This window comes from Nannospalax galili, unplaced genomic scaffold, assembly GCF_000622305.1.
Source record: "Nannospalax galili isolate Female #2095 unplaced genomic scaffold, S.galili_v1.0 scaffold137, whole genome shotgun sequence".
NCBI classification, from domain to species: Eukaryota; Metazoa; Chordata; class Mammalia; order Rodentia; family Spalacidae; genus Nannospalax; species Nannospalax galili.
Genome location: NW_008340203.1, coordinates 886,954 through 908,212, shown reverse-complemented (window position 1 = coordinate 908,212; position 21,259 = coordinate 886,954). Strand labels below are relative to the sequence as shown.

The following is a 21,259-nucleotide window of genomic DNA, read 5'->3' as shown; positions in this document are numbered from 1 at the left end:
ATTAATAAAGTATTATTGAAAAGATATTTTCACATGGAAAAACCTTAAAAGCATTAAACAAGAACCGTAAGCAAATATTTATCACATCTGTTACATGTAACAAATCAGAACAGCTTTTGACAAAAATTTTATCGGTTCCCCAAATACTTTTTTTATTATAAACACAAGTGTAAAAATAATCCTGAGCTTATTTTTGATACTGCCTTTGAAGCGCCCACACTGCTTCATTAAATAATTCCAACTGCAGCTCTCTAAGTGAGATGGATAAAACATGCCATTCTCCTCTTCCGTCTTGAGATTTTCGTCTTAGAAGCAGGAAGTTTCCACTGCCCTCTGACACCTCTTGCCATGCTTTTGGCTTGTAACCTGAGTTCAGTTTTGAATACTCCAGGTTCATGTTTAATGACAGTGGCTTAACAAGAGAAAGAAAAATTGTGCTGCATGTTTCCCCATGTTAGTTAAAAACACAGTAGATATCAATTTGTTAAATATATTCTTGCAAATTCCAGGTCATGTTTACCAGCTGAAATTCTTTTATTTAATGTGTGGCATTTTGTAATTGCGTTATTTAAATCAAGACGTTAACATGAGCAGAAGGTTGTTGGTTGAGAGGAAGTTTGAGATCCACTAAAATTGTACGTCTGTCCTTTTGGTGGCTGTGGAAGCTCCGTATTTTCTTTGACATTATTAGACATTTTGGCTTTTGAAGTACAACTTTAATGCTATAGGACTTTCGTCATTTTGCTAACACCGGTATGCTCTGTGCATTTATCACTCCTCTGGGATTATTTATTCCATTCACGTTAAGGTTTGTTACAAATCTAACGGATGGAGGAGCTTCTGGGTTCCACCTTCAGGCTATATATTCTGTTTACATAGTTTGTCCTTGGTGGCCCAGTAGTCATGCCTATCCACCTTGTAGGTGCCACATCTTCCACATCTTCAAGGGCCCAAATAACCGTACCATTGCCTGCTCTTGCTCTTCAAGTTCTCCCAACAAGGGAAAACGATGGGGAACTCTAACCTCGTGGAGGCCATCGTCTTCGGCAGCCCAAGGATTTCTTGCTATTATTTCTTGAGCACTATTCAGAATGTTTATCAACAAAGGGATAAAAGAAAATATATTGCATACATAGAACAGAAAAGTATTCAGCCCTTAATAAAAGGAAATTACCCAGCCTGGGGGAGGCAGAGACAGGAAGATTCCTGGGGCTTGATGGACAGGCATGAACATCCTTGCCTAATTGGGAAGGTACAGGCCAATGAAAGATCCTGTCTCAAAGGAGGTGGATGGTGCTCCTGAGATTGACACCCAGGGTTGTCTCCAGCCTCTACACATGCACACACTAGCTTTTTTGTTGTTGTTGTTGTTGTTTTTTGTTTTGTTTTGTTTTTGAGACAGAATCTCCCTGTAGCCCCAGTTGGTCTGGAACTTACTACATAGATCAGGTTGGCTTTGATCTCACCGAGATCTGCCTGCCTCTGCCTCCCGAGGGCAGGAATTAAAGGCCTGTACCACCACACCTGGCTCATGCACATATTTTTAAAATTTGTTTTATTGAGCTTTTGTACATTTCATACAACAATTCTTCATCAAATTTAGACCCTCTCCTTCATCCATGCACAACCCCCCAACCGTACCTCATGTATTCTGCTATCCAATCAAGCACTTGTACCCAGATGTCCTTTGGTGCAAATTCATCCACTGGAGTCTAGTCAGCCTATCTAGAGATCTTTGGCCTACTCTCCCTCACCAGTAGCGACCAGTCTCCAGTAGTTCCCAGAGTATGGCCAACCCGCCACCCATTTCTCTCTCCACTCTGGGCCCTTGTCTGATTGAGTTGGCATGGGTCCTGGCATGCACATATTTTTTTTTAAAAAAGGAAATTATCTCATTTGTGATAACATGGTTGAACCATAGACATGCTATAGTAAGATTAATAAGTCAGTAATGGCAGACCGAGTACTGCAGGTGGTCACGCTGCATGTGAGCCTGCTGCAGTTAGTTCTGTATGGGTGAGTTGACAGCAAGTGAATCTGTGGCAGGTGAGTCTGCAGTAGCTGGCTTATAGGAAGGGCCCAGCAGTAGTCAAGACCAGTGTCAGGTGTCGATTTGTTAGCTTCTGTTCACTGATCAGTACCCCCCAAATAGGATTATTTCTTCCAATCTGGGAATTTTACATCTAGAACTGAAAAAATTAGTGAGAATTTTCCCGGTTGGTTATACCATCGTCTATATTGGGCTACTTTCTTTTTCAAGGAAGAATTGATTCCCTAAATATTGGGATTCTTTTGAGACTAAGTGTTTGTTCTATGTTTAAATAGGGAAGAACTCATGGAAACTTAGATCAGATCAGGAAAAGGGTCACTTCATCACTGCCATTCCTGCCCTGGTCATCGTCTGGTCATGTGGTAGATCCTGCTGGCCTGGAGGCCTGGGGTATTTGTTCCTCTGCAGAGGTTCAGAGTACTTGTTTGTGGACAATCTTGTTTTTCTCTATACTTAAATTAGGAAGCGTCTCTACTGAGGAACGTGTTGTAATGTTCAGCGGAGAGCCGAGTAGTTGGTTCCCTCGTTGCTTAGCACAGAACTCTGGGTCTAGAGTAGTCTAGATATCTATCTCTATACCATTTCCTCCGCTCTGTATCCCAGGTGTACAGCAGTAGTTGAGGAAGGGATTTTGGGACATCTTCCATTGTAGACATGAAACAGAGAAGGTGTGAAGGAACAAGCCACACTCCAGGAATAAGAAGTTCTGTCATGTAGTGTGATAACAGTTCCACTCCATCAAGTAGTAGTCTCATGAACTTTCACTCTTTCTTTTCCACTTGAAGGGAACCTGGGGTGGGGGTTGTGATTGGTAAATACAACCAAGGGGCTGGTGGTATCAAGTGTCACCTGATCATCCAGCACATGAAGAGCTCCTGTATCTTCTTAAAGACAGAACCACTAGTCTATGATTTATATTTAGACTTTCAAGGCATCGGAGAAGAAACTCTGAGTTACCTAAAACTGTACTTTGACTTGTACAAGAGGTATCATAACTGTCACACTAGGGAGGGATCAAATGATCACGTCACCACTCTCTGACACCAAAGTTATTTTATTTTGTTTTTTGAAACATGGTCTTGCTAAGTAGTGCAAGCTGTCCTTGCACTTGTAATCTTAGCACCTCATCCCCCTAAATGCTAGGATTTGGGACGTATAGCCTTGACCAGCTGACACCAGAGTCATCATTGGATCCAGAACAGAACTGTGACTACATTAAATTGTAAAGGAAAGTTTATTGTTTGCAGAGAATAATAATAATAATAACAACAACAATAAGAAGAAGAAAAAGAAGAAGGAAAAGAAGGGCAAATCAACTCCCCATACAAATAAAAAATGAGGGATATTTGGGGGTAAATAGAGAAAGAGGAGGATTTTGCATGAGTAAGAGTACCATTGAATTTTTTGGGAAGGGTTAGGGACATCCTGGAAATGAAGAAGTTCCTATTCCTTGACATCTAGCTTGGACTTTTATCCCCTTAGGAATCCTGGACCTATAACAAAACAGATTCCAATGAGCCGGGAAGGAAGGTTTACTCTTTGGCCAGAGAATAAGAAGGGTCTTTCAAGGGAAAGGAAGAAATGGGGGGATTTCTGATACCGACTGGGAATGTTTTCCTTGAACTCGAGGCAGCTTCCCTCTTCCTTTAATGCTCATATGAGTTTGATTGAATCTCAGTTGGAAGGAGGATGGACCAAGATGACAGTGCCAGGCAGTAATTTTGGTAGGGTAATGGTAATGAATCTTGGGATGTGAAGTTGGTCAGCCTGATGATGTTCTTTAGTGTAGAAACCTATTTTGGCCAGTTCCATTTTGTATTCTGTTTCCCAGGTACTGTCAAAGTCCTGGATGCCTGTGTAGCTGGCTAGGCAGATGTCATGTTGGAAACAGGACTCAGGTTATAGAAAAGGAATGGATTTCCGGGCTTAAGAGTATATTTATTGTGGGACTGGGGAGATGGTTCAATGGATAAAGCACTTACTGTGCAAGTGTGAAGACTGGGGTTCAGATTCCCAGCACCCAAGTAATAGCTGGGTGGGCATGGTGATCTAGTTGTAATCCCAACACTTGGAAGACAGAGGCAGAGGATCCTTTCAGCAAGCTGACTAGCTGGTCTAGCTAAATCAGTGAGTTCCAGGTTTAGTGAGAGAACCTGCCTCAATACACAAAGTGGAGAGAAATTGAAGAAGAAAACTGACATCAGCCTTTGGCTTTCACATGCACACATGCATATGTCCATGCACACACGTGTGTGTCCACACACATGGAAGCATGCACATACAATTGTACATATACCATACATGCATACATATACACCAATACACATGCACATGAATATATTTGCATTTTAGTAAATGTTAATTCTAATAAATCAGGAACATCAGCATGGGGACTAGATATTCAGTTGACAGATAGCAGAAGAGTCTTGATTGCCCTTGAAAAGTAGAACTTGAAAGTAACATACGAACAAATGGCCAGTTTGTGCAAAGACAGCTTCGAGAGAAGGAATGACTTCAAGATCAGCAGAGCAGATACGAGTCTCATTGAGAATTTTGTGAAACCGCATGTGCATTTCTCCAAAGATAACTGGGTGGTCCACTGTCGCAGTTTGTAGGTGAGCCACACCTTCAGCTGCCGGTAGCGGCTAGCTCGGCACAACACGGGCAGTTTTCCTTGGTCTTCAGTGCATTGCATGCTTTGCTGTGATTTCATGAGATTTGTTTTTTAAACATTGAAATTTAGTTTGCTCATATAACAATTTCCTCAAAATTGAAACATTCCCTCTGGGAGGAAGACGGAGGCTCCTGAGACTCGAGACATAAGCAAAATGTGGCACATCTGGGAAAGCAGACGCTTAGATGACTCTCGAGGGCTCCTTTTCAGCTTTGTAGGTGGGGGAGGAGCACTTCTCAGACCTGTCAAGCTGCCTTCAAGGCATGCAAAGAGCTCTTGGGTTGTAACTTCCATGAGTTGTCACCTGTGTTGGGCTGGGCTTTTTGGTGTAGCTGCTTTTGGGGATCCATGATCCTGTAAGTAAACCCCTCACTGATACTCCTGTTAATAACCTTATAAAAACTCACTGGTTCACCAAATTGGACTTTGATGCTATCATTACTTTGATCTGTCACTGCTTCCCTTTCTGAGATGAGTAGATGTGTGTGTGCGTGTGTGTGTAATGTTTAAATGTACTCAGGAAAAGCCTGTTTTACAACACGTAACAGTTGTAATACTGTAATATTTTGTCTGTCAGTAATGAGAAAAGCAAAAGGCAAAGGTGTTGAGAAGGATGTGGAGAGACTGGGACCCTTATTTGCTGATGGGAAGATGAAGTGATGCGGAAGATATGGAAACATTATGTATAGGGATTCCTTGACCCATCGCAAGATAAACATCACATGACTCAGCGGAGGTCCTTCAGGAAATTTTTCCACAGTGATGAAATCAGAATCTGGAAACAATATTGGCACTGTGATATTCAGGACAATCTTTTAAACAGTAGCCAAGATACAAAGAAGAGCAATCTAATGCCCATCAAAAGTAAATGAACAAAGAATTTTGGATTGCAATTTGGATTGCACTCAAATCAGATTTGTAAAAGTCAAAGTCAGAAAAATGAAGGACAGAGTGGTGGTTTCCAGAGGCAGGGGCTGGAGGTGACGAGAAGTTGGTAATTGCGCTGGTTGGTTTTACCTGTCAACTTGATGTAACCTAGAATCACCTTGGAAGAGAGTCTCTTTGTTATTATTATTATCATTATTTTATGTGTATGTGTGCTTTGTCTGCATGTAAGTGCACCCCTGTCATACAATGTTAGAAGAGGGTGTCAGATCCCCTGGAACTGGAGGGTTGGTAGTTGCCATGTGGATGCTGGGAACTGACCCCAGCTCCTTTGCAAGAGTAGCTGGTGCTCTTAACTGCTGAGCAATCTCCCCTGGAAAAGAGTCTTAATGAGGAATTATCTAGATCTGGTTGGCCTGTGGGCAAGTCTGTGAAGAATTGTCTTGACTGTCTGAGATGAGAAGACCTGCCTTGAAGTGGGTGGCACCATTCACAGGTGGGGCCTTGAGCTGTGTACGTGAAGAAGGCTAGCCACAGGCAAGTCTGTGAAGGATTGTCTTGACTGTCTGAGATGAGAAGACCCGCCTTGAAGTGGGTGGCACCATTCACAGGTGGGGCCTTGAGCTGTGTACGTGAAGAAGGCTAGGCAAACACGCAGAAGTGGGCAGCAAGGGGGCGTTTGTTTCTCTCTGATCTTGACTGTGGATGTGATGCTTGAGTTCCTGCCTTGACTTCCCCTCAGTGCTGGATTGTCACCTGGAATTAAAAAGCTGTTTCCTTCTCTACGGCGCTTTATGTCAGGATATTTTATCACATCAACAGGACTGAAACTAGAGCAGTAATCACTGGGTATTAAATTTTAATTGTGTCAGGTGCAAAACTTTCAGAGATTTGGGGAAAACATTGTTCTTACTGTGTGTGATTCAGTGTCATCACACTTTACATTTAAAATGTACTGAAAATATGGCTCTCATTTCAAGTGACATATCAGGGTATGAAAATAATAGGCAATATGGAATGATTAATATTAAAGACTTTATTAAGGCTACTTGTTTCTAGGGAGACAATCAAAAGTGAGTACAAAGAAGAAGATAGCATAGAAATTCAGAATTCACTGCAAAAGAAAAAGTATGTTTAAGAGATTAATGGTAGGTTGCATTAATCTATGAAAATGTTAATGACATTTTTTTTTTCCTAATTAAGAGGAAGAGGTTAAATATCTTGTCTTATGCCAGGCATGATGGGGCAAGGTGGTAATCTCAGCTTTCGGGAGGCAGAGGCAGGTGGATCTCTGTGAGACAAAGGCCAGCCTGGTCTACATAGTGAGTTCCAGGCCAGCTGGGGTTATAGGAAGACCCTATCTCAAAAAGACTAAAACCTTGTCTCAGATTTTAGGTTGAGGCCAGACTTCCACATCAACTATCTATGAAGTTGGTAGAAGCTCCACAGTACCTAGAAGGGAAGAGAATTCTGCTTTCCTACAAAGTATGCATATGGTTTCCAGCAAAGACAGGAAGTGAGTTTGCGCTGATATAACAGTCAGCTATGTCAGAAATATGGTTATTTATGAAATATGGTGGTCATTTTGGAAGTCGATTAGCAACAGCAGGGTGTGCTACAGCAGGTGACCTCACAGGTAGGTTTCCAGCTGGTTGTTTTGTGGCAGGTAATTTCACAGCAAGTCGGTTGGCAGCAGGGTTGGCAACAAGATGTGCTACAACAACAGGGTATGCAGCAGCAGCAGGGGATGCAGCAGGGATGATAGCAGGGTATGCAGCAGCAGCAGATGACACAGGCTGGTTTGCAGCAGGTGGTTTCAGAGCAGGTTGGCTGGCAGCAGGGTTGGCAGCAGCTTCTGACTGTGGTGATTTGGTCACAGCAACTGGACTCACTGCAGCAGGGTTCACAGCAGGGTGTGCAGCAGCAACTTGGGGGACAGCAGGGTGTGCAGCAGATGCACTCATAGCAGCTGGGCTGGCAGCAGCTGGTCACACAGGCTGGCTTCCAGCAGGTGGTTCTGCAGCAGGTGGGCTGGCAGCAAGGGGAGCAGCAGGAGGTGGTCATGGTGTCAGATGTGGAGGATGGGGTCCTGTTCACAGACGGTTTTCTAAATATTGTGAGTTCTTACATCCCAGGCCTTTTATATATCAGGCTTGCCAGGTGTGAACCAATCAGCAGGACTTTTCCTTGATGTTGTTTATGCCATCTTCCATATTCAAATTTTGTGTTTATCAAGGAAGAGCTTGTTTCTCAATGTTGTGTATTGTTTGAAAGTGTTTAATTTGATTCTTATCCTAGAATAAGTAACTCATGAGAACTTTTTCAAATAAAGGCAAGGGCATTGCATTATCCGTTTTATCATACCTTTGATCATCATCTGGCCATGTAAGGGTCATAGAATTTGTTCATCTAATCATTTGTTCCTTTGTTCTTAGATTACAAAGTGTCTCTGCAGAGGGGCATGATGATGCTATGTTCACAGTGATAAACCGGCTGGCTCTCTGTCCTTTTAACCTAAACTTCCCCACTCCAGGTTAGTCCAGGCACCTGCCATTGTACCAGATTGTCCACCTCTGTATCTCAAAGGCATTTGGGATGAAGATATCTGTCAGGATATGTTCTATGACATAGTAGGCCAAAGGAGTGATGGAGAAGAAGTGATGCATTAGAGTTAGAGAGTATCAAAGGGTGTGTGTGCATCCATGTGTGCATAGCTGTGTGTGTGACCTTTGGTCCTGATTTCCCCTTTCCTGAGAGGCTCACCAGGAGGATCAGGCTATACTTTGTTCTATATAATTGCCTTCAGTTTAGGCAAATCAGATTGAGGAGGTGACTGGTAACTAGAAGATTTGGCAATTTTACTTGTGTCCCTTCCTTGTCTTTTCATCTTTTTATTTTCCATTTGCCCTCCTTCAACGTCGTGTCTATCTATCTATCTATCTATCTATCTATCTATCTATCTATCTATCTATCTATCTATCTATCTATCTATCTATCTATCTATCTATCTATCTATCTATCTATCTATCTATCTATCTATCTATCTATCTATCTATCTATCTATCTATCTATCTATCTATCTATCTATCTATCTATCTATCTATCTATCTATCTATCTATCTATCTATCTATCTATCTATCTATCTATCTATCTATCTATCTATCTATCTATCTATCTATCTATCTATCTATCTATGTATGTTCTGGTCTTTTTGAGACAGGGTTTCCCTGTAACCCAGCTGGCCTGGAACTCACTGTGTAGAGCAGGCTGGCCTCAAACACACAGAGATCCATTTGCCTCTACCTTTCAAGTGCTGGGATTAAAGTCGTGTGTCACCATGCCTGGCACCTTCTATGTCTTTAAATACATCTCTTTTATCTCTTCATTCTCCTCTGTTGTTTTTTCACTTTTCTTTGTATGCAATGATGTATTTAAGATTAGTTAAATATAACTAGCTAGTTATATTTAATTAATCATACATATAAAGCATGTTTTCAGGTCAACTATACATTTTAAAATAATTTTAGGATTGGGAGACTATCACAAAGTGAGCACACTCATGCCATCATTAATAGGATAAAAAATATCTAGTCTTTACCAATCATGTCCTCTCACTCCTTCTCAAGGGTAGCTGGTCACTCTGGGCCAATGATGTCACTTTTAGTTCTTTGTGTCTTTGCAAATCAAAATTGAAAGTGGCTCTCCTATTCAGATTCTGATTATAAAATCCGTCATTATGATTATTCTTCTTTGCTCCTTTTCATTGTTCTGTAATCCACCACTGTATGAATTTGACACTATTTTCTTTGTTAATTTTTCTGTAAAGTGTAGTGCTCTTGTAGCTTGGGAAAAATAAAGTTAATGGTATAATAAAAGTTGTATGTGAAGCCTGTGGTAACTATATGTGGACATTCCTGTTAGGTGTACAACTATGTGGAGAGTTGTTTGGAGGGTTCCTTTTTGAAATGCTTTTTCCTTTCTTTGTAGCTGTCTTGCCCATCTTTGGCTGTGTTTATTCTTATTTACTTTTATCCTCTTATATGTGTTCTGATTTGCTGCTTCTAAGATGTAGGATAAGATTCATTTTTATTAGTATATATTAATCATACAAAAGGATATACTTAAGTGTGACCTTTTTGCACATGCTCATAACATACTTTGACTATATTTACCCTCAGCATAACACCTTCTGTCACACTTGTGGGAGCCTCACACTGATCCTCTTCTCCAGTAGCTGTCCGTTACTTTCATGCCACGTCTGCTTGTAATTCTAGTTTCCACATATAATACTTGCAATTTTGAGTCTGATTAATTTCACTTAACATGACCATCTCAGTTTCCAACCATTTACCTGTGAATGTCATAAATTTGTTTTGTTTTATGGATGAATAAGTCTCAATAATTTATATATAATGCATTTTGCCTATTAAACCGATCGATGTATCTGAGGCTGATTCTATAAACTGACTCATGTGAACAGCACCTTGATGAGCTTGGTGACAGATGTTTCTGACTAATTTCTTTGGTGTATAAGGAGTGATACAGCTGGATCACAGGGTAGTGTTATTTTTAATTCTTTGAGGAAACTCCAGACTGATTTCCATAGAAACTATGCTAATTTATGTTCTCGCCAACAGTGTATGGGTCCTTTATCCCTTGATAGCCTCAGCATTTGCTGTTTGTTTCCTTGATGCCAGACTTTTTGACCGGGGTTAGATGGAGTTACACTGTAGTTTTGATTTGCATTTCCCTCATAGTTACTCATGTTAAATATCTTTTCATGTATTTGTTGGTCATTTGTACCTCTTTTGTGAAACATTCAGATCATTGGCCATTTACGGGTTGGATTACTTTCTGTTTGGTTGTAAACTCTTTTGAGTTCTTTGTATATTTTAGACAGTAATCCCTAGATGAAAAACTGGAAAGAATTTTTCTTCCACTTTCCTCTTCTATTGTCTGTCTTATTTTTTAAAAAATATTTTATTGATTCTTTGAGAATTTCATACAATATATTATTTATTTATCTTTATTGTATTAGTATGAGTGTTTTGCCTGCATGTATAGAAGTTCACCTGTGTCATGCAGTGCTCACAGAGGCTAGAAAAGGGCATAGGATCCCCAGGTACTGGTGTTAGGAATAGTTGTTAGCTGCTATGTGGGTGCTGGGAACTAAATTCTGGTTCTCTGGAAGAACAGCCTTATCTGCTGAGCCATCTCTCCAGCCCCATACAATGTATTTCGTATTCAGATTCCCTCCATCATCTCTTCTCAGATCCATCCCTGTCTACCCATCCCCACTTACATCACACCCTCTTTCTTGAAGGCCTATTGAATTAAATTTGTGTTCTCCAATTGCTCAAGAGTGTGGGTCCATTCCCTGGAGTCTGGCCAGTCTTCCTGATATCACACTGTCATGGTTGACTTCTTTTGTAAACCTGACACACCTGGGAAGACGAACCTCAATAGGTCATTTCCTCTATTGGATTGAGCTTTGGGCTTGTCTGCAAGGCATTTTCTTGATTGTTGAGTGATATGGGAGGGCCCAGCCTACTGTGGGCGGTGCCACATCTGGGCAAGAAGTGGTTGTGGGCTGTATAAGAAAGCAGGCTGAGCACAGGCTAGAAGAGCCAGACAGTAAGCAGCATTTCTCCATGGTCTGTGCTTCAGTTCCTACCTCCAGGTCCTGCCTGGGTTTCTGCCCTGACTTCCCTCAAGGATGATCTGTGATCAGGATGTGTGAGTCAAATAAGTCCTTTCCAATTTTGTTTGGTCAGAGTGTTTTATCATAGCATCAGAAAGCTGAATAGAGCACACATCCTTAATGAAAATGGTCTATCCCTCTTCTAGCAGCTATCAATCGCCAATAGATCCTCAGCTAAGACTGGACTTTTTTGCCCACCTCCTACTTCAATGTTAGGTTTTTGTCTGGCATGGGCTGGCACAGGTCTTGTGAATGCTGTCATGAGCAGTGTGGGCTCATATGTGCAATAGCTCTGTTGTGTCTGGAAGGCATGGTTTACTTGTATTCGTCCACCACCTCTTGTTTTTACACTATTTCTGCCCCCTCTTCCACAATGACTCTTAAGCCTTGAGAGAAGGTATAATATAGGCGTCCCATTTAGAACTGAGCAATCCAGTCTCTTATTCTCTGCACCTTGACCAGTTGTGGATCCCTGTATTAATAACCATCTAGCCAGGCTAGTTGTTATTATAGATCGCAGGGTTCACAGCTGGGTAAGTTTGGGGACAACTTTTCTGGTAGTATGCATAGCACCTTCTAGCACTATGAAATCTAGTTAACAGAGATAAAATTTGAGGTCAGTATCAACGTGATTTCTCCATATTTGTTTTATGACCATATATGCAATATCTTTAAGCAATATGGTTTTACCATCAAGTTATGGAGGGCAACCAAGAGCAACAGCAATAGTTAATACTGTCTGAGAATCTATGGGACCTCTCTGGTGAACAACTCCAAAAGAGGGATCCCATTCCTGGCATTTGGTCTTTTATTTGCTACCCGTGGTGTCTGGTAGGACCATTGTCTCCTGTTATAACTCCATTTAGACTACTTTGGTATTGTGTATGTATATATTTTAAGAAACTTCTATAGTAGTAGGTTTCCACATGACTTTTTCAGTGTTAGCTGTCCCTCCCCATGCGCTCTCCTTTACCCCCTCCTTCTATTCCCCACCCCATTTAACACTTCCAATTCCATTATTCCCCTCTCCCCATTTATATACTGCATTGTATCTCCCCTCCTAGGAAGGAAACGTCTCCTATGACCCCTTACTAGTTTCCTGATCTTTATGAATTTTCCAATTAAAGCAACCATACATAAAGATTCAACACATTCACATATGAGAGAGTCTATGTGACTTTTGTTTTTATGGATCTGAATTACCTCACTCAGGATGATTATTTCCAGTTCCATCCATTTATCTTTGAATTTCATATTTTGGTGTTTTTTTTTTACACAGCTGAATAATATTACATTGTGTAAATGTACCATATTTTCATTATCCATTCATCAGCTGATGGACATCTAGGTTGTTTGTTTTCTGGCTATTGTGTGGTATACAGCAGCAGTGAACATGGACAAACAAGTATCTCTGTAGTAGTAATATGTCCATGTGATATAGCTGGATCATATGGTGGATCTATTTATAGATTTTTTGATTGGTTTGTTTTTTATTTTATGCATAAGCATTATGCCTGCATGTATGTAAGTATATCTGTTTTGTGCGGTGCCCACAGAGGCCAGAAGAAGGAGTTTGATCCCTTGGAACTGGAGTTATAGATGTTTGTTAGCCATCATTTGGGAGCTGGGATTCGAACCCAGGTCTTCTGCAAGAGTAGTCAGTGCTCTTAACTACTGAGCCATCTCTCTAGCCCCTATCTGTAGATTTTGAGGACCTCCATACTGATTTCTATAGTGGCTGTACCATTTTTCACTTCCAGAAGTAGTGAATAAATGTTCCCTTTTCCCCACATCCTGGTCATCATTTGTCATCATTTGTTTTTGGGATCTCAGTCACTCTTTTTTAATTGACTTTTTGTGAGTTTCATACAGTACATCTTGAACTGTTCTTATTGGGGTAAGACTAAATATTGAAATAGTTTTTTTGTTACATTGTGAAGATCAGCTTTATTATTATGAATACATATTTAAAGGTGTAAAAACTCTTTCTTATAGTCTTTAACCTTTATAAAAGTCTCAGGATGTTGACTTAGAGTAGATGTTTTTGTTTTATAGTTAAGAAAAAAAATTCAATAAATTTCCTATATGAAGGCCCTATACAGCAAAAATTTATGCAAATAATACAATATATGTATATATATGTATATATACAAAATATGAAAAAAGCAACAGTTGTATTTCCACCTACTCAGTTAGAAACACTAAGATATTGTTAGCCCAAATGCAGTCCACTGAAATATTATTGGGCTTTTCATCCTAATGCTTTTATTAGTAGAATGGAAACCTCCTAAGAGAACCAAAAGGAAAGGTATGGATGTTTCACAGAATTTCTAATAAACAGAGAAATAAACAAACGAACAAGCAACCCCAAAATACCGGTGGTTAAATCCAGTGGCTACTGGGAAAGGGAGGTTCAGTTTCATTTAAGGGTGAAACTCTTAGTAGGTTGACCAGGTTCCAGGACTGAACACACACGGAAGGGCACTTTTTGAGGACAAAAGCTGGACTTTACAGTCATACATATTTATAGTCTAATATATATATTAGAGTACAGAAATTCAGGGGGGTTAGTAAATGGGGGCAAATACAGGAGGAGATCTAAATATGATTAAAGTTTATTGGGGGTGAATAACAGGTCAGCCTGATATCTTTTAGGGCAGATATTTGTTTAAGTTGGTTTCATATTTCACCCTGTTTCCCCAGAACAGCCAAGGTCCTGGATGCCTTAATAGCTGGCTAGGCAGGTGCCATATATGAAATAGTACTCTGGTTTCCAAAAAGAGTTGGTTTTCACAGTTTGGGAGGGTTTAAACAAAAGTTTACACTGATGAATTAGAAATATCACCAGTGAGACTGTACACTCAGGTGCACTAAGACATCAAATAAAGAGAAAAGATTATCTTTTGTGAGTAGAATTTAAAATCAACATGAACATCAATAGAGCCATTTTGTGCAAAGGCAGCTTGTGGAGAGGGAATGACTTCAAGACTAGGAGAGCAGACACTAGTGTGGTTGAGTGTTTTTGTGGAAAAGAATATACATTTTCTCAAAAGATAATTGAGTGGTGAGACATGAAAGTTTAGAGTTGGGGATGCTACACCTGCAGTTGTGGGTAGTGCCTTGCTCAGCACAACATACTCTTCCTTCATTGTCCAGTTAATTTTCCCCCTGATGGTGTGAGGTATCACCCAAAAATGAAACACTGTTTGGCCTTAGAATAATTGCAATATTAGAATATTGTCCATATCAGAAAAAGAAAGAGACAAAGGTGTGAAAGGGTATGAAGAAAGTTGAACCTTTATACAATGAGAGGACCATGAACTGAGCAGCAAGTATGGAAAACATCATGGAGGCTCGTCAAAAAATTTAAACCAGAAGCCATGTGACCCGGTCACTGGACTTCAGCGTATTTGTCCAAATTAATTGAAATCAGAATATTTAAAAATTTTTTATTTTTTTAATCTGTGTACATTAATTATAAACAGTAAGGAGTTTTATAAAGTCATTTTCTTTTAAGTGTATAATGTACTTTGATGATATTTTGTTCATTTATATCCTCTTCTTTCTCCCTCATGACTTAGTCCCCTTCCTTCCCACAGACAATCTCACTTTGTCTTTCATATACATATATCCATACACATATATTCATGCACATATAAAGCATATACACATACTACCATACACATAAATTCGTACCCATATTCATGCATATACATATAAAGTATACACACGTTACTTCCGTGTCTTCCTTCCATATTCCTGGTCCCTGAAGTTGCATCAGGATATGCACTCATTTATAAGGATTTAGTGCTAGGATCCACAGATGAGGGAGAACATACATCTTTTGTTTTTCTGAGTCCATGTTACTTCACTTAGTATAACAATATGACCATACACATATATTCATATACATATTCATGCATATATGCATATATGATTTTGTGTTTCTATATAAAGTCTAGGATTAAAAAGTGAGAGAACACATTTGATAATTTTTAGTTCTTAGTTTGGCTAAAGGTAGCTTGGGCCAGAAAAGGAGGAGGTATAACAGGGCAGTTACTCCCTGCGTCCTCCTCTTCCTCTTCCTCTTCCTCCTCCTCCCCCTCCCCCTCCCCTTCCCTTCCTCCTCCTCCTCCTGCTCCTCCTCCTCCTTTTCTTCCTGTGGGGACCTAAAGGCTCTACCTTGCATAGGTCCGAAAGGAAGTTACTGGGGGCGTGGCCTGGCTTGCTTTGAAAGTCTGAAGAATACTTCCACACTGCTGAGGACTGCATGATCAGTGCATGACCATCCTTAAGAAACACCCTGGGGGGGGGGAAGGGGGAGTTCCAGATGCCTTTATAAGCTCTGTAATACCTGAAATAAATGAGTCCCTGCTTGTCTAGGCTCCCTGTGTCTGAGTGTCCCCCGGTTAATGGGGTCGGCGTGGGCTGGCGAATGGTGTGCTTACTCATCCCCAATCATCACCTCCCCGGGGGTCATTGGTTCGAACCCCTGGCAACTGGCGCTCAACCTGGCGCACTAAAGAAGGTGAAAAGAGGAAAAGAAAGAAGAAATAAAGAAGGGAAATGGATTGGGGCCAATCATAGGAAGTTCAGGGTAATCAAGACCCTAAATATGGGTAATGCAAATTTTAAGTTTGAAGACCTGGCACTTAAAGCGCTGAGAGATATACTTAAAAGCAGGGGATTGAATTTGTCAGAGCTAAAAAGATTTGGGCAGAGGTGATTCATTTGGCTCCCTGGCTACTAGGGGCTAATGTTTTTACTGGGGATACTTGGGATTCATGGGAAGAGTTTGAGGAAGAAGGCAGAAATGCAACAGAAGTGAAACCAAAAGTGGCCAAAGTAACAAGCAGCGCCTCCCGCGTGCCCTGGCCAGCTTCGGAGCCTCCAGGGCAGAAGGGCGGGGTGGAGTGCCTGGGGTCCATGGCAAAAGCTGCCCACCCCACCCACCTTGAATTAACATGTGAATGGGGCAGGGGCCTGCTCGAAAGCTGGGTGGGACCGGTGGCAGCAGCCGCTGGGGGCATTTAAAAAACAAACAAAAAAACAAAGACCTTTGGCTGTGTGCCGGCAACCGGCTCTGGGACAGCTGAAAAGGCCAGGGGGAAGGTGGCTTAGGGAGGGGCCCTGCCCCTTCAGTTCCAGGGTGGCCAGGGAACCACCCCGCCCCTGAGTTCTACAGGCCTCGCCGGCAGCAGCACTCACCAAATCCTGGGCCCAGGGAGCCCTTAGTAAAGCCTACAATATTTTCACTGACTGGGGCAGATGTGGAGAAACCAAAAAGCAGCTCAATTCAAGGAACTCAGGGCCATTGTTTTCTGACAGTATTCAGGCTCATGAGCTCCTTAAAGAGAGAGAAGCCCTTATTTTCTTACAGCTTCTTAGGGGCACCAAAGATTGCCTGGGCTTTTATCCCAAGGCAATGCAGAGGCAGACAAGATGGTTTATTGTGTACAGGTACTGCCTCTGTAACAGCCAGGGGTAAATCCCAGAGTACTCAAGCCCAATTCCTTGTGGCAAACAGATGTCACACACTATGCTCCTTTTGGAAAGCGTAAGCATATTTTTGTGTCCATTGTACATTGAAACATTCTCACATGACTCTTGGGCTACCGCTCATACAGGAGAGAAGTCTAAACATGCTCAGTCTCATTTTCTCCAGTGCTTTGCTACGTTGGGACTGCCCCAAAGAATTAAAACTGATAATAGACCGTGTTTTGTGAGTACAAATTTACAAGGATTGTTTTCACTTTGGGGAATTCAACACAATACAGGAATTCCCTACAATTCCCAAGGTCAAGCCATTGTAGAATGCAACCATCAAAACCTAAAAATTCAATTACAAAAACAAAAAGGGGAATAAGCCCCCACCAACTGTTGGGTATGGCCATATTAATATTCTTAATTTTCAAAAAAATCAGTTGGAATCCAGTTTCAAAAGCATTGGGGACGACAGGAGCAGAGACCCGAGGTACAGGTAAGATGGAAGGATCCCATCACTGGGCAATGGAAAGGACCAGATCCATTGCTAACCATGGGTCGAGGCTTTGGGTGTGTCTACCTTACAGGAGATTCAAACCCCATATGGGTGCCTGTGAAAAACCTTAAGTGGGTAGGCCAGGATCTGACTGACTAGCATGATGGTCCATGGACAATAGTTCATGAGACAAAATTCCTCTCTTTATTTGTATCCATCTGAGGTAAAGGACTCAGTTCCTTGGCTTCATTGCTGCCCCGTTGACAACTGGCTGATTGGCTAAAAGGTACATGGTCCCAGAAGTATTTCAACTTGTCCTATGCCATGACTTGCTTTGTTTCTTTTGATAATGCTTATCTTTAAGTGTCTTTACCAGATAATTTGTTGACAGAGGACCCTTGGAACTGCCAGGGCCCACCTCCTCATGATTACAGACTCCCACAGGACCCCCTCCGGTTGCCCACGCTTGGCTAACTGAGTTAGGCAGAGACCAAGACTGTCATGGGCTAGCATTACCCACACAGCTGCCCTTAGTCATGATGCATTTTTAGCCAAAGATGGGTAAGATGTCCCATGACAAGTACTCCTAAGACAGGACATGCACATGGCCAGGTGCATGATCCAGTGATTACAGAAAACTGATCAGCCCTCTCCCAGCAGCCATGAGTTCCCGGCAGCTCCTCAGGGCTGGGGCTTTGAGACCAGCTCCATCCTCCAGGCTGGATTGAGCTTGCACAGGCCTTGAAAGGCCCCAACCACCATGAGTTTGTATGTGCAACTGCCCTGTTGTGTTTTGTGGGGACCTAAAGGCCCCACCTTGCATAGGTCTGAAAGGAAGTTACTGGGGCACGGCTTGACTTGCTTTGAAAGTCTGAAGAATACTTCTGCACTGCTGAGGAGTGCATGATCAGCACGTGACCATCCTTAAGATACACCCTCGACGGGGGAGGGGGGAGTTCCAGGTGCCTTTATAAGCTTTGTAACACCTGCAATAAATGAGTCCCTGCTTGACTAGGCTCCCTGTTGAGTCTGAGTGTCCCCGGGTAATGGGGGCGGTGTGAGCTGGTGAAAGGTGTGCTTACTCATCCCCAATTATCACCTCCCCAGGGGTCGCTGGTTTGAAACCCCGGCATCTTCCTCCTCCTCTTTTTTTTTTTTTTTTTGAGATGGGGTCTCCATGTAGCCCCAGCTGGCCTGGAACTCATTATGTAGACCAGGCTGCTGGCCTTAGTATCACAGAGATCCACCTGCCTCTGCCTCCTAAATGCTGGAATTAAAGGTGTGTGCCGTCATACCTGGCTGACATGTTTTTTCTTAACATGAAGATCTCCATTTGCATCCATTTCCTGGCAAATGACGCAAGTGAATTCAGAATCTTGGAGAGATACTGGCACTTCCATGTTCATGCTAGTCTTATTAAAAATAAATGAGATGTTGGTGCAGCCTAGATGCCCATCAACAAATAAATGAATAAAGAAAATGTGACATAAATATCATTGCTCTATGATTCTATCCACAGGATGTTTACAAAAGTCAAAGTCAGAAAAGGAAAGAACAGACTGTTTACAGGCTCTGATGTTGACCATGCTAGGAAACTGCTAGTCATTGGGTATTCAATTTCAGTTATGTCTGCTGAAAACCTTTCAGAAATCTGCTGGACAACATTGTGCTTAGTGTGTGTGATATGATGACATCTCATTGTAGATTTAAAAATCTATTGATCATGTAAATTTTCCATTAAGCAAGTTGTCAAAGTCTAATGACAGACAGTGTGGAATGAATAACAGCACAGATTTTATTAAGGTTGCTTGCTTCTAGGGCTACAACACAAAAGTGAGCAGAAGGAAAAAAAGGACACAAGAATCTGGTGTAACTGTAGAAAGAAATATAATTAAGAAGATAACTGATTGGCTGCAGCAAGATGTGGAATTTGGGGTGGGGGGAGTGTTTACTTAAGTTATTTGGTGGAAGATAGAAAGATCTTGGCTGAGAATTTGAACAGATGCCAAGTCACTATATCAACAGTCCTTGAAGATGCCATAAGATCCATAATCCCTAGAGGAGAGATATGGAGCTCTACGCTTCCTCAAAGCAGTTCACATATTTAAATAAGAAACGAAAGCTGTCACATTTTCTGGAGAGATCATGAAGGTTTTCAGCAAGGTTTAAGTTATGAATTTGTGCAGGTGTGGCAGGTCAGTTATCCAGAGAGAAGGCTTGTGCAGATGTTTATGTGAGTTGGTCATCAGCAGCAGGGCGGGCAGCAGGGTGTGCTGCAGCAGAGGGTCACACAGCTTGGTTTAAAGCAGGTGGTTTCACAGCAGGTTGGTTGGCAGCAGGGTGTGCAGCAGCAGCAGGGGATGCAGCAGGGCTGGCAGCCGCTGGACACACAGCAACAGGGTGTGCAGCAGCAGCAGCAGCAGGTGGGCACACAGGCTGGTTTGCAGCAGGTGGTTTCACAGCAAGTTGGTTGGCAGCAGCTGCTGACTGTGCTGATTTGGTCACAGCAGGTGGACTTAGAGTAGCTGGACCCACAGCAGCTGGTCACACAGGCTGGTTTACAGCAGGTGGTCCTGCAGCAGGTGGTTTCACAGCAGTTTGGGGGACAGCAGGGCTGGCAGCATGGTGGGTAACAGCAGCTGGTCACACAGGTTGGCTTCCAGCAGGTGGTTCTGCAGCAGGTGATTCTGCAGCAGGTGGGCTGGCAGCAAGGGGAGCAGCAGGAGGTGGTCATAGTGTCAGGTGTGGAGGGCCGGGTCCTGCTCACAGGGGAGTTTTCTACACTATAGTTGAGTTCTTCCATTCTGGGCCTTTTATACTTCAGGTCTCCAAGATTTGAACCAATCAGAAAGACTTTTAGTTTACATTGTTTTCCATATTTAATTTGTGTTTATCAAGGAAGAAATTTCACCTAATGTTATGAATCTTTGAACATGTTTTATGTTTTGTACTGAGGAATAACTTATTGAGCTTTTAAAAATAAAAGCAGTGGTTCATACCATCAGCTTTCTGTATCTCTCATCATCATCTTGTCACATGATAATGCCTGCCTATCTGGGAAGATCAGGGTAATTTTTTTAGAGCTTTCTTTCTTTGTACTTAGATTTGGAAGTGTCTCTGGAGGGGGTGTGATTGCACTGTATTTACAGTGCAAATTTAATTCCTATATCTTTTTCTGTTTGTCCAAAAAGCCTGACTCCAAATTGGCCTGGGCATCTGCCTCTGTATAAATTCCTCTAACTGCATGACTCGGGGTATCAAAAGTACTTTGGAATGAGAATGTCAGTCATAATATGTTTCATAGCAGAGCCAGGGTATAATAAGAAACAATACGATGGGAATAAAGGGCCTCAATGGCTGTGTGGTGAACACTGGTCCTGATTTACTACTGGGGAGCTCACAAGGGGCTCTTTTTGCCTTAGATCTAGACAAACCGTGGTGAACAGGTGACAGCAGGGCTCACCTGGGTACTGGAGCTGCAGTCTTTCTCTCAATTTTCTTTCCAACTGCCTGACTTTCTTTAATTCTCTGTCTCTGTCTCTGTCTCTCTGTTTAGTTCTTTCTCTCTACCTCCTTCACTTTCTTTCTTTTCTTTCTATTAAATGAGATTAGTTGAGATATACCTAATTTAGACATGAGGATTGGGATTGTTTTGGGGGGGAGTGCCTATTGTTCACATTAACATATATAAATCATTAATTTCCCATTTGACCAAATATTAAAAGTGAGCATATCCATACATTCTTCGCAAGGAAGTACAAATCAACCTCAACCCCTATAAGCGGTTTCTTCTTGCTCATTCCCAAAGGGCTCTGATCACTGCCCTCAGGGCCTGTCTTCCACCAGGATATGCTTCTGTTCTCTCTGCAGCTTTGCAGATCAGAGAATGAAACTGTCTGCTCACAGGATGACTGTGAAAATCTTCACCAGCACTGTCTGTAATACGTTCACTCTCGTTGCTGGGTGAT

General features: G+C 41.9%; 2 protein-coding genes and 1 pseudogene across 2 annotated transcripts; all 3 read right to left on the bottom strand.

The window, feature by feature from the left end:
- Nucleotides 1-581: 581 nt before the first annotated feature.
- Nucleotides 582-4,745, bottom strand: LOC103735945 (annotated as a pseudogene).
- A 2,460-nt stretch (nt 4,746-7,205) lies between these two features.
- On the bottom strand, nt 7,206-7,673 carry LOC115070705 (keratin-associated protein 9-1-like). Its single transcript, XM_029564605.1, has one exon. It carries the CDS (start codon nt 7,671-7,673, stop codon nt 7,206-7,208), a length of 468 nt encoding a protein of 155 aa, XP_029420465.1.
- Nucleotides 7,674-19,536: 11,863 nt separating this feature from the next.
- LOC103735944 (keratin-associated protein 9-1-like) lies at nt 19,537-20,094 on the bottom strand. Its single transcript, XM_008835368.1, has one exon. It carries the CDS (start codon nt 20,092-20,094, stop codon nt 19,537-19,539), a length of 558 nt encoding a protein of 185 aa, XP_008833590.1.
- Between the last annotated feature and the right edge of the window lie 1,165 nt (nt 20,095-21,259).

Excerpts from the sequence above, each read along its gene's own strand:
- LOC115070705 (XM_029564605.1), bottom strand. The coding sequence starts at position 7,673 with ATGACCACCTCCTGCTGCTCCCCTTGCTGCCAGCCCACCTGCTGCAGA.
- LOC103735944 (XM_008835368.1), bottom strand. The coding sequence starts at position 20,094 with ATGGAAGAACTCAACTATAGTGTAGAAAACTCCCCTGTGAGCAGGACC.